Source organism: Cicer arietinum, chromosome 7 (assembly GCF_000331145.2).
Source record: "Cicer arietinum cultivar CDC Frontier isolate Library 1 chromosome 7, Cicar.CDCFrontier_v2.0, whole genome shotgun sequence".
In the NCBI taxonomy this organism is placed as follows: Eukaryota; Viridiplantae; Streptophyta; class Magnoliopsida; order Fabales; family Fabaceae; genus Cicer; species Cicer arietinum.
This window is the reverse complement of record NC_021166.2, coordinates 5919880-5932800: the sequence shown is the minus strand read 5'-3', so window position 1 is coordinate 5932800 and position 12921 is coordinate 5919880. Positions and strand designations below refer to the sequence as shown.

General features: G+C 31.3%; 2 protein-coding genes across 2 annotated transcripts in view; one reads left to right on the top strand and one right to left on the bottom strand.

The window, feature by feature from the left end:
* The window catches only part of LOC101507129 (110 kDa U5 small nuclear ribonucleoprotein component CLO), a 5791-nt gene extending 1812 nt beyond the window's left edge, over positions 1–3979 (bottom strand). Inside the window, exons 1-7 of the mRNA XM_004508345.4 lie at positions 3090–3979; positions 2535–2603; positions 1243–2436; positions 1016–1114; positions 744–902; positions 583–668; positions 300–498 (exon numbers count right to left, since the gene is read on the bottom strand). Of these exons, the coding sequence (XP_004508402.1) occupies positions 300–498; positions 583–668; positions 744–902; positions 1016–1114; positions 1243–2436; positions 2535–2603; positions 3090–3839 (2556 nt within the window). The 5' untranslated portion in view covers positions 3840–3979. The remainder of the gene's footprint in view (positions 1–299; positions 499–582; positions 669–743; positions 903–1015; positions 1115–1242; positions 2437–2534; positions 2604–3089) is intronic.
* Positions 3980–10153: 6174 nt separating this feature from the next.
* The window catches only part of LOC101493889 (uncharacterized), a 4205-nt gene continuing 1437 nt past the window's right edge, over positions 10154–12921 (top strand). The window contains exons 1-4 of the mRNA XM_004508559.4: positions 10154–10470; positions 11199–12188; positions 12304–12477; positions 12874–12915. Of these exons, the coding sequence (XP_004508616.1) occupies positions 10354–10470; positions 11199–12188; positions 12304–12477; positions 12874–12915 (1323 nt within the window). The 5' untranslated portion in view covers positions 10154–10353. The remainder of the gene's footprint in view (positions 10471–11198; positions 12189–12303; positions 12478–12873; positions 12916–12921) is intronic.

Sequence of the window (12921 nt, the reverse complement as noted above, 5' to 3'; positions counted from 1 at the left end):
CTTTCCCTAAATAATTGAAAGATGATTTTCAAAAGAAAATGTAATTGTTGACAAATTAAATGTAAAAACTACTTTTCTTAACTCTTGTGCATTAATCATAAGGGTATGACATATTGAGAAAGGCAATAAATATTTTACTAGCTGCAATAAAATTACTTTATCTTGGCCATATACATAAAAGCCATCGTGATTAGACCATCATTTAAATTTATAGGATCAATTAGTTCCTGACCCATGGAATAATTACAATTGAGTTTAATATGCAACCAATATCGAAGCATAACAGAGCAAGTATATACCTCAACGTAATATACTGGTTCCATAAGCCGAGGGGTAGCCATAAGGAAAGCAGAATAAGCCACTCGTCGTGCTGTTGGAATAATCTGGCCAGATCCACGATGAAGAGGCTCAGGGGCAATCCTTGCATCAACAATCTTAAATTTAACATTTCTGATGGGCTCATCACACAAAGGTCCTTCTCGTGCACCCCACTGAAATCTGTTAAAGACATAACATAACATCAACAAAGTGGAATCAACTAATCACTGAACAGCTGAATAAATCACTGTATTATGTGTTTACCCCTGAACAATGGAATCCTTAACAGCATTAAGCAGATTCTTGTCAACTTCAGTCGGAAGGGTATCATCTAACAGAATATTGGGGCCCTGCATTGGAACTATAATATGTTACACATAAGTTCCGGGAGACAGTTGGGCAAATAGATAGGTAGAGTGATTTACCTGCTTATCAGGGCCAAATGCCCAGATGGACCGTGCAGCAAGAAGATCCCAGTCATACTTAGTCTGGAAAAATTCACCTAGTTTCTTTCTGTTCCAGTCTGTGCTAACAACACCATTTTCTATGTCTTCTGCAAGACCTCTTTCTAGTGGCTCAGCAATCTAAAGAATGGTCAAGATTTTTATGAGTCAAGTGAACATTAAATCAGACTCCGAAAAATGTATCCATGAACTAAGAAATCTACAATATGCGATAAAGCTTATACAATACCTACCATTGTTATTTTGTTCTTCTTGTTTGGTGTTTCAGCAAAACATTTCATTGATGAAGATTCGACAACTGTTTCACAAAATGAGACAACAGGATCTGCTACCTAAAAAAGCACAGGAAAGGATAGTCTTCAACAGAGGGACAGGTTTAAATCAATGTCTAACCCAAAAAAAATAGAACCAAAACTATTAGTAGAAGAGTTGAAAAGGGAAATGGAAAGCAATATATGACCTTGACTTCAACTTCAGAATAGAGCTCTCTCAGGTCCTTCATAATTGAATCTAAGTACAGCTCACCAGTCCCTAATATAGTGTGTTCCCCAGACTCCTCAACTTTAGTAACTGCTAAAGGATAACTCTTGCTAATTTTCCTCAGGCCCTCAACCATTTTTGGCAACTCACTTGGGTTTAATGGCTCAGTGGCTGTTTTCACCACTGACAGAGTATTGAACAGAAGGGGCCTGAATATGTATACATCCTCATCATAGTCCACGTTACAAAGAGTTGCGGTTTTCATTATTGAAGCATCCACACCTTCAATCAAAACCCAAGAACCTGGAGGAGCCTCAGCTACTGGCATCCTGTCGCGAGCTTGATAAACCCACAACTTTGTTACTTCTTTTACAGTCATATCCTCCTCGTCATCCGGTGAGTATCCTTCTCCTAGAACACGGACGGCCTGTCCTGTCTGTAACTTACCACTGTAAACTCTACCGAAAGCATCAAACACACTACAATCAGATTTTGGATACAATTTGGTTATATTAACCATCAGTGGGCCAGAAGAATCACACTGTGTCATGGCTTTGTAAATGGACGAGTCTTTAGGTCCGGTATATATGTGATCGACTTTCTTAATTGCAGCATCTCTTGGTGAAGGTATGTGCTGAACAAGCATGTCAGTAAAACCTGAAGCTGAACCAAAAACAGAGCTACAAGCCAGCCTTAGCAAAGGTCTAACATTCAACCTATAGGCTGCATTACTTAGAGTAACTCCAAATTCAGCAAGGGTTGTCTCTACACTCTTTTTATGTTCCCCAATCACTTGGCTATATATCTTGTAAAGTGGCTCCAGTACAAACTCAACAAAAGATCGTTCCCCACCACCCACGGGGGGTTTCTTTTTGAAGGCTCTGGTATCAGGATGATAATAAAAGTCACCCCATAGGCGAGAAGCAAATTTACTAGCTTCCAATGGAACTCCATGTAGCTTACCATACAGTTTAGCAAATGATTGCAATGTAAATGACCATCCAGCGCTGCCACTTGCGAAACAAACATTTCCAGCAACAGGGTCTATAATTTGGACATCACCGGCAACTGACGAGGCAGCAGATATGTGGTTATTAATGACTTCCAAAGTGTGCCTCAATTTATGGTAAGCATCTTTTGGAGGTAGTTTAAGTTCAGTTATGAGCCTGTCAACCTAAAAAGAAAACAGTTGATATCTGAGGATAAAATAGGGGAATAGAGAAGACTAAGACTAAAAAGCCACCACTCATATCAACATAAAAATCTGTTTACCTTATTCATTACAACAACAATAGGCAGTCGCTCCTGAATTGCATGGCGTATTGCCCTCTCAGTGTTTACCTACAAATCGAAAGAAACTAAAAACTCAACAGTGTCATACAGTTAGTTATATCATAGTAACTAGTCTCATTATCTAACAGATAGGTCGTAGTTTTAGCTTTGTGAAATGAAAATAGCAAACCTATCATAACCTATGAAGCACTTAAACAGACACTGTAATAATACATGACCCAAACAATTGTAATCATTTAAGAGAATACAAGTTAGTAAATGTAATAATATACATATGTCGGTGTGGGATACTATCATACCTCGAACACACTACTTTAATCCTTTAAATTGTAAGTGTCATTGCTACATAGAGATCATACATAACAAAAATTAACTTATCAATCAGAATTGACCAATGCCCAAAAGCCGAAACATCAATTATAAGAGCTACTCCCACAAGAACGAAATAAAACAAAACACAATTTGAAAAAGTTGGTGTGTCTGGTCACTAATTAGTTAAAAAAAATAGTACTGAAAAGCAAAGAAAATAGTTACCATGACTCCTTCAGCAGCATCAACGACCAAAACAGCGCCATCTGCAAGCCTCAACGCAGCCGTCATTTCATCAGAAAAATTAACATGACCAGGCGCATCCATAATATTACACAAATAAGATTTGGAATTACTATCTTCCAAAACAAGCGACATTGGAACAGTTTTAATAGATATCTTCCTCTCTTGTTCATCAATTCTAGTATCAGTATACCTTGTATGTTTCTCACTCTGAGAATCAAAAGTTGACATATGATGAGTCTGTTCAACAAGCATATCCATAAACACAGTCTTCCCATGCTGCAAATGACCAACCAACGCCACATTTCTCGCCAACGAAGGATTCGACATTAACCCTAGCATGAACTGCGATGAAACGTAGGTTGAAGAGTCTTTAACACCTACTTCGAATTTCTTGTTCTTAACTGGTTTGATAATTGGTTGCTCTAGTGGCTGTTCGTCTTCGTCCATAACTAGGGTTTCGACGTCGTCGCCGTAAACTTCTTCGGCTGTTGGGTAGTACTTTTTGTCTTCTGCTAGGACTACTTGATTGTCTAGCATGTCTACGTCGGTGGAGCCGGTTGTAAGCCATCCGTTAGTGGCAGCTTCGCCGTCGGAGTCGGCGGCTGTGTCGTGTTGTTCGTTGGGATCGTCGTGGTCGTCGTCATCTTCTTCTTCTCTGTCGGAGTCTTGGTCGGACTCGATTTCGGGTCCGATGTAGTTACCGAATTCATCATATAAGCTGTCATCCATGTTTGAATGAGAGAGAGTGACGCCGGAGGAGAGAGAGGTGGTGGTTTTGGAGCAGTGTGGGGTTTTAGGGTAAGAAACGAGACAGAGAAGAGAGGGAAGACGAGATTTACAGTTAAATGGGCTAGGCCCTGTTTAATAATTATCAATGGACCTCGTCCATATTTTCAATACATTTTAATGGGAAGTTTATGAAAGTTTCCTGCAACATTAATTTATTTAAAAAAAAAAAAATACAAGTTGTTAAAGTATTATTGTATAGCAACAGATAATTTTAAAATTTTTAGAATATTAGTATGTTCAAAAAATTAAAAATTTTAAACTATAAAAATATTTTAAAAAATTTAGACTCTTAATTTTTTTAACAGAATTATTTTCTGTAAAATTTAAAGTTTTTTGAAATATACAAACATTTTTCTATAAAAAATTGAAAAATAAAAAACTCAGAAAAAACTCGACACACAAAAAAAAATGTCTTCTAAAGTAGTGTGATGTTTATTTTAGTGTTTTCTTTTTCATAAACATTGTTAAAGTAGTATAGGAAATATAATTGGGTGTTTTATTTTTCAGATTACTGATGTATTGTTTTAGAGTTTTTCGAAATATAAAAATATTTTAAAAAATTTATACTTTAAATGGTTGGAACATATTTATCTTTTAATGAATTTAAAATAATTTTTCAATATATATTTGTATTTTTAAAATTTTAAATTTTTTAAAACACAAATAAAGATGAAAATGGTGAAAGTGGAACAATTATTTTTTATTTTGTTAAAAAAATAATAATATAGGTAGTTTAGTATAATATGGAAATAAAATTACAAACTAGTATGAGAGTATAAGGATAAATGTTCTTAATATAGATATATTAATTAGATATTCATATACAAAAAGTAAAGCAGTAAAGTTATTTTTTTTTATAAAAAGTATGAGATGATCTCTACTCATCTATCAATTAGTAAAAAATTAAGTTTATGATTTTTAATTAACAATATTATTTATTTAAGTTCTTCTATCAGAAATCTATTATCGTCTTTAAGTTATATTTCAACCGACAAATGTGATATTGTTACGTCGGATATTTTATCTCATGTAAATAGAATTTTAAGGTTAATTTAAAATGGTTGTAAATTTTTAATTTTTGGTTTTGAAAGTCAATTTTAAAACTAAAATATATTTAAATAAAATAGAGTTTAATTAATTTTTTACTTAATCTTAAAATAGTCTTCCTTGAAATTTAATACCAACAAGATATGATTTATAATTATTGTTTTTATTTTGAAATTAATATGCCATCATCATTAGACATAAATCACCACTACGACAATCATTAACCATCATCGTCTTTGGCCACCATCATACTTTCGACCACCACTTCCAACACCACTATCGATGATCATCACCTCTAATTATCATCTTTCACCATAGCTCATTTCAAAATAAAAAACCAAAAATCATGTTGAACGAGACCATAATTTTTTTGGTTTGAAGAAAAAAAAATATTTACTTTTATTAGGCTAAGCTGTACTAGGCAAAACTCACGTACTAAATCTTTTAAATCGACCAAAATATGAATTAGCTAAAGAAAAAATATTTAAAAAAAGTGCAGAACTGAACTATATTTAAAGTAACTGAACCACTTTTAAAAATCTATGAACCATAATTATAATTCACACACACTTCACTAACCACATCGAACTTCAAATAATCACACGCAAATTTTGTTTTTTTCCACAATTCGAACGCGAATTTTCAGACGTTAAAGCCAAAGAATTCAAAATATATACGTAAGCTTTTTAATTAAAAAAATAAAATAAATATATACGTAAATTTAATGTAACAGATAGAAAACATTTATCTTTTATTAAAAGAAATATATACATAAATTAATTGAAGCTGGAGACATGCCCTAATTCTGATAATGAGCTCACAAAATTCAACTTATATAAACTTTTTTTAATTAAAAACAAAAGGAAGACATTTATCTTTCGATTTATTGTTCTAGCAGATTACATACACGCCACAAAAAGCATAATAACCACACATAGGCAGCTAGATTCAATAATACACCCCCCATATATATCAAGCTAAGTTATTATTATTCGCCATATAAGATTGGCGCACCAAGCCCATAAGCATATGCTATGATTAATCAGCGGTGGTTTGGAGGGTGGCCATGTGGCCCAGCACCAGGAGGACCACCGGGTGGAGGTGCTTGAGGACCAGGTGGAGGTGCTGGACCTGCTGGCGGGCCATGCGGATGATGAGCAGGTCCAGGATGTGGACCCGGTGGCCCAGGGTGGTGATGAGGGCCTGGGCCTTTTGGTGGAGGTGGGTTGTGCATATTTCTTACAATAGTAGCTTTCTCAGCCTATGAACCGCACTAGCATTTATCTCGTGGAAATATAATTTGTGATTCAATGAATCAAAACAATTGCTATTTGTAGAGGACAGGAGATAAACTCTATTAAAGTTTTTAACTATCTATCAGTCAGAGCATAAATTAGTAGTTGGATACCTAACATTCATGTCAAAGCGTCTATAAACTCAATTACGATAGGAATTAGGATTGATTCATTGTATATTCATTCATTCATATATATATATATCCAAAGTTAAAGTTGATAATTTATTTTTTATAATATAATTTAAAAGTGTTTAACATTTAAGTTAAATTACTAATAAAACTACTGTATAGTTATTAAGTCATAATTTAATTAAAAAATATTTATATTGTTAGGTTAAATGTATGAGTTCTAATATTTATCATCTCTTTTAACGCATATAAAAAGACTATCATAAATAATTTTGTTATTAATTTTTTAATTAATAATAGAATCTCATATATATTATTAACATTTGTTAAAATGTTTATCTTTATTTTAGGTAAAGAAAATAAGAAAGCAAAAATAAAACTCGAGGCTTTCATAATATATAAAACAAAATATTTAATTATTGGCAGATAACAAGAAAATAATTCACACTTTTCACGAATATATATGGTTTAAAATTAATTATAATAAAAAACTAGAGCAATGTATGAACTTATTGAATACAATGTTGATTGATATTAAAATTATTATAATTAAGTTATTTTGAGTTCGGTTAAGAAGAAATCATATAGAATAATTAACATTTAAATAAAAATTAGAATAATTTATAATTATATTATTTACTTCTCGGTTGAATTTTGAATCATCAAAGTTCATTCGTTTAAAATACTTCTTTTTTTTCACAATAAAAATATATACTTCAATTTAATGTAATTGTAATCATCAAAACCTCTAGCAAAATTTCACTTTCTACCTTATTTTAAAATAACGACATTTATATATTTTTCAGAGTAAGCTTATTTATTAGTTAAATGTTATTTTTGTATTCATTTTTATTTTCTTGTTTCACACCGGTCTATTTTGCCACGTGACTTTAGTTTAGATTCCACCATCTCTATGTTTTAGTCTCTGTATAAGAGTTTGTTTCCTTGGGGAGTTCAAGGGGAGGGAGATAAAAAAAATTCCTAACGTAGAGCATGTCCAATATATATAACTAATTAAAGTTGCTTAACTATTTTTTGTTGTGGGTATCCAAAATCCACGTAAAATTTAAGCAATTCCATTAGTTTTTCCTCTGTCTATCCTTAATTTATTTTACTTTTTAATCATTTTTTTTAAATAATAATAAATTAAACTACGAGAATTAAATATCGATAAGAAATTTTCTACCACCACATTGTTTTCTTAATTTTCTATAAAGCTTTATGTTTAAGAAATTTGTAAGATAAAAATGTTCTAAAAGACTTTTAGTTCAACTTCAAAAACGTGAAAACTATAATTTTATATTTTTCTTAAATTAAAATTCATGATCTTTTTCTCTTGTCTAATCAAATACATAATACTTTTAAACTTTTCTATTCTCTCTCTTCTCTCCCCTTTATTAAATTTTCTTCTCTTATTTATTTTCTATTGAATGAGACACTTCTTAATACCAAATTTATCCTTAAAAGATAAAATTATTTTCAAATAAAATTATTTTAGATTTTTTTAGTTGTAGTTAATAGTTTTGTTGTTCATCGATGCAATTGATTTTTTTATATATTTTTTAATATCCATATCTATACTTATTAATATAAGATTTCTTAAAGATACAAAATTAATATAAAGCTATAAATATTTTAATGAAAGAAAATTACATTTCAATAATTTCATATACACCTTAACAGTTATTCATAATAAACTTTTAAGTATTTGTATTGTATATTGTTTGTCCGGATATGATAACGACATGTACGATCTATATCTATGCGTATGCATATATATCTTGTCAGTTTCTTATACAAAATGATTACTTCAATTGTTTTATAAAACAAAAACAAAAAATGAAATAATTAGAAATCAAGAAAATAATATTTATCGGTTTGTTTATGCGTCTTTGATATACTCTTTTTAATTGTTTGCAGTATATCTTGTACTTTGAATTGAATAGTTTATCAATGAATAATTTGTTTTGCTGCTTTGAATTAAAAATTATCGATTAGAATATGATTGCAGTATATGTTTTGCTACTTTGAAGTAAGATGTTCTCATTTATAGTCCAGTGTATAAGCTATAATAAGTATAATGCATAAAGAAGAATTAGAGAGAATATGGAGAAGAAAAATACAAATCTCTAGAGAAGAGAATTATAACATCACACTTTTCACTCCCTCTCATATTTGCCTTATTGCCCCATTTCCTTGGTCATGGGTCTTGTGGCTGACCCATACTTCCTTGGGCTTGTCCTAGTCGGCAAGATCAATACAAACTCCTGCAATAAATATAAAATAAAATGTGGAGTTTTATATTTACTACCTTCCCACATATATTTCATACCTCCTCGGTACATTTAAAAAATATTATTTCATCTCTTTTATTACATATAAAAATAAGAAATATCAGAATAGAAAATTTTTGAAATTTTTTTTTTTTAAAATTTAGATATTTTAAAAATAGAAAATTTTAAAAAAAAAATAATATCATTATTTACGTTACGATAATTTAGGTTTCAAAAAAAAAGTTTTGAAACTTTGCATTTCAAAACTTTTGTTAAAGACGAAAGCTTCAAAATATTTTATATATAAATAAAATAAATTGTATTTTAAAAATTAATTCAAACTTCTTAAAGTAAATTTATTTTGTATTTCAAAAATTTGAAACTTTTTATAAAATTTCGAATGTGTGAGTTAAACGAAAAAAAAAATTATATAACAAAAAAAATAAAATAATCTCTTTAAGTGTATTGAGAGATCTAAACTATAGATGAAAAGTGGTAACTAAAAAACTCTAAAATATTTTAGATTTAAATTTGTCCTAACAGATAATTTTTTTGCACTTATGGTATATATTTGCAGGCAATATTTTTTTATTTATAAAGTAAATAAAAAATTAGTTAAAAAGAAATATGTTTTGTAACCAATATGATAGTTAAAAAAGTATGAAATGAAACAACACAATGTCATTTTTTTTATTTAGGTCGTAAGATGGAGAAACGATAATCTAAATGATATATTTTTGTTCTTCAACGAAGTAGTATCTCATAAAACAATCATTTATTAACTTTTATTTTTCATAAGGATTAATGATTAATTTAATAAATAAAATAATTAAAAAGAATCAAATCATATTAATAAAATAAATAAATATTTAATAAAAAAAATATATCCGTGGTAGAGTAGATACATTTTTATTGACAATTTCATTATATTTTATTTATTAGATCGAGAAGAAACATATAACGGAATTTTTTTAAAAATATAATGAATGTGTTAATTTATAGACTACAAAGTACAGAGTCGTTAAAATAATATGCATAATATTTATTTTGACAATAAAATGAAGTTGTTAAATTATTGTTGTAAAAAAAATATCTCCATTTTAGAATTTTGTTAACAAAAGTAACACATTTTATATATAAATTTAAACGAAGGATTTAAAATAAAAAATCGTTTAAAAAAAATTCAATCCAATATAATAGTATTTATTTTGTATGTTATATTTAATACTCTCACTCTGCTTTTATTTATCTTTGACAGGTACTTTCCTTTCATTTCCACTTCATTCATATCTTTTTCGAGTACACGTTTCATTCGGATATAGTTAAATAAAAGATAAGAAAACAATTCAATAAATTTAAAAGGTTAATATTAAAAAGTAATAATAATCCGTTTATCATAGATGAAAACGTAAAACTTAATTTTAAACACACAAGAAAAATTTCTTAAAAAAAAAAAAGGTAAATAATCGAGAATATGAATAAAAAGTAAATAAAACTCAAAGTTGGTCAGCTTTCCATTGTCATCATTTGATCACTGAATTCATTCATTCATTCATCAAGCAAGCAAGCAACAGCAAAAGGCATCAACAAGATCTTCTTCATCACTTCCTCTTATAATCTCTTCTCTCTACTTTCTCTCTCATTGACCTCTCAGAGACTTTTTTTTTTTTTTTTACTTTCTCTTTCTCTCTCCTACATCTTCATCGACATGGGTTCAAGCTCTAGTAGACTCGGCTCTCGCTCTTCTACTCCTCCAAGGCTCAACAATCGCTTCAGATTATCTTCCTTTCTCTGTGGCACCTCCACCTCTCGCACTATTTCTCAGGTACCTTTTTTTTTGTCGTTACCCGTTTCGTTTTTTCTATTCACACTCACTTTTTCAATTCAAAAATTCGATTTTTCAAATCTGAGTTCATTCATCGGACTCCCCCTTTTTATTCATAGCATCAAAATAATAGTTATATACGCTTTAAACCTGGTATTTTTTCCCTTGGCATCAATTTGATATGCAAATTTAGGTTTTAAAAAGCTTTGTAATTGAGCTTTACCTGTTGAAAATTTTCAACTTAGATTTTTGTAGCTGTTGGTGATTTTATAATCTGATAATTTGCCAATTGGTTAATACGATTTGACATATTTGAGCTTAATCAATGAAATTATTTGATGATGCCAATGATATCATTTTTGTCAGAAATATTGAAAAATTTACATGTTACAAGTTTACTTCCATTCTTTTATTCATTAACTGGCAAGTAGTGGCACTTGTTTACTCTCCATTGAGTTTTAGAATGATGTTGATTGATACTGATTTATGCATTGAAGTGCCTGTTTAAGGATGGATTTCATTGAGTAAAAAAAAAGGATGGATTTTAAATTCAAATATCACATTTGTTCTTAATTAGTTGACTATTCTCGCGACTCAAGTTAAATAGAATGTATAAGTATGACTTGCAAATTTATGCCGTCAAACATGCAATAAACTCGAGATGACTGTTAAATAGATAATCAGAGTGAATGATACCCGGAAATGACATTTTATACTATTTTTTATAGATGGAAGATCAACAATATGAACACCAGGTTAATTCGGCAAGAAATTTTGATGATGAAATTCAGAAAGTCACTGATGAATCGTCATTATTATGTACAGAAGGTAGAATTAGTCGCTGTCCTCATGCTGAAACTTCAACTTCAACCGATACGAGAACAGAGTTACGCGATAATGCTACTGTTGAAGGTTCTTCTAGAAATGTTGGAACAAGTAGTCAGAGGAATTGCTTGTCTGAACATAAGGAATTAGTCCCTCCTTATCAGGTAAGTGCTGGTCATAGTCATCCTGAATCATTAAGTGATAGTAACAACACAGCTAGTACTTCATATGTTGAACAACAATATTCAGTCTCTGTAAATGTTTCTGCTAACAAGGATAGAATCAATAATGTTGATGATCCAGCTGTTAGTGGTGTCTCTCAAATCTCTCACGAGACTGCACGTCCAAGTGGCTCAATCTCTCAAGAGAATGGGAATCCCGGCTATGGTGAGATTTCTGTTGAGAATGACACAGACGCAGAGACATCTGTCCGTAGTTCTTCCGTTCCTGTTTCTCAAGTTTCCGATACAACACCAACTTCTCAAGTGTCAGAAGATGAACCTCGTCACGAGACAATACCGTCAGGTTTAGGTATTCTTGTGTCCAACCGGGAAAGAGGACATGGAAATGATGGTCTACTTCAAGTTGATGTGGTCGCAATATCTTCCAATATTTTGTCTCGCAACAACACAGATGCCGATGATCGTAATGCCAGTAGGGGTGGTAGAAGAAGATTATTTCGTGATGTTATTTCACGAAGTAGTTATAGAAGCCTTGGTGATTCTCCCACCATCCTTTTCTCAACTGGAGGTGCTGATGATTCGGGATCTCAAGATCGGTGGCTTGTTGATTTTGGTGAGGATTTATCAAATGATGGGGTCGGGACACCGTCTGGATATAGGGGGAGTAGAATTCACAGATTGAATGAACGAATGCGACACTCAAGATCTGAGGTGATTCTGAATATTTGGAGTATACAATGCTTAATTTGCTTATGTCACTTGCATTTTTTAACTGGATTTATGATCACTATCATGTTACTTAAGCTGTTTTCTTTACTTCATACAGATATGGGAAAGGCTTCGCGGCGGCCTTGATGAGATTGGTCGGTTGAACACTTCGTGTCCATTAGGACTCCATGCAGACGGTATGTGCTCATGTGAATCATTCCCAATGGCTGAGGAATCTAGCGCGCGAGCAAGTATTTCAAGAATAGTCATGCTGGCTGAGGCTCTTTTTGAGGTTTTAACCTTTTCTCGATTGTCATATATGTTTTATTTGCTCATTAGATTAAATCCAATTTAGCTTTCCACCCTCATTCCTCCTTGAGGTTCTAACCTTTGATATCCTATCATTGAAGGCTGCTCTCACATTATGAAATGTTGGTAGGCAAGTATTATTATTACTTGTTATGTTAGCTGCAGATGTTTTATGCATAAAGAACTATGGTTTTCACGGTGCATCATTATGCTTAACTAATTTGAAACTAGTTTTTTCTGGTTATCTGAAATGTTCCTCATTAGAGCAAAATAATTATTTGCCCAGAAATGATTTTGTACCTTGCCATCGGCACCATGAGAAGTCTGATATGTGGACCAAACCAATTTATTTACTTGGTACCTTATTTTTCCGCCGCAGGTTTTAGATGAAATCCATCGGCAACCTGTATCCCTTTCCCTATCCATG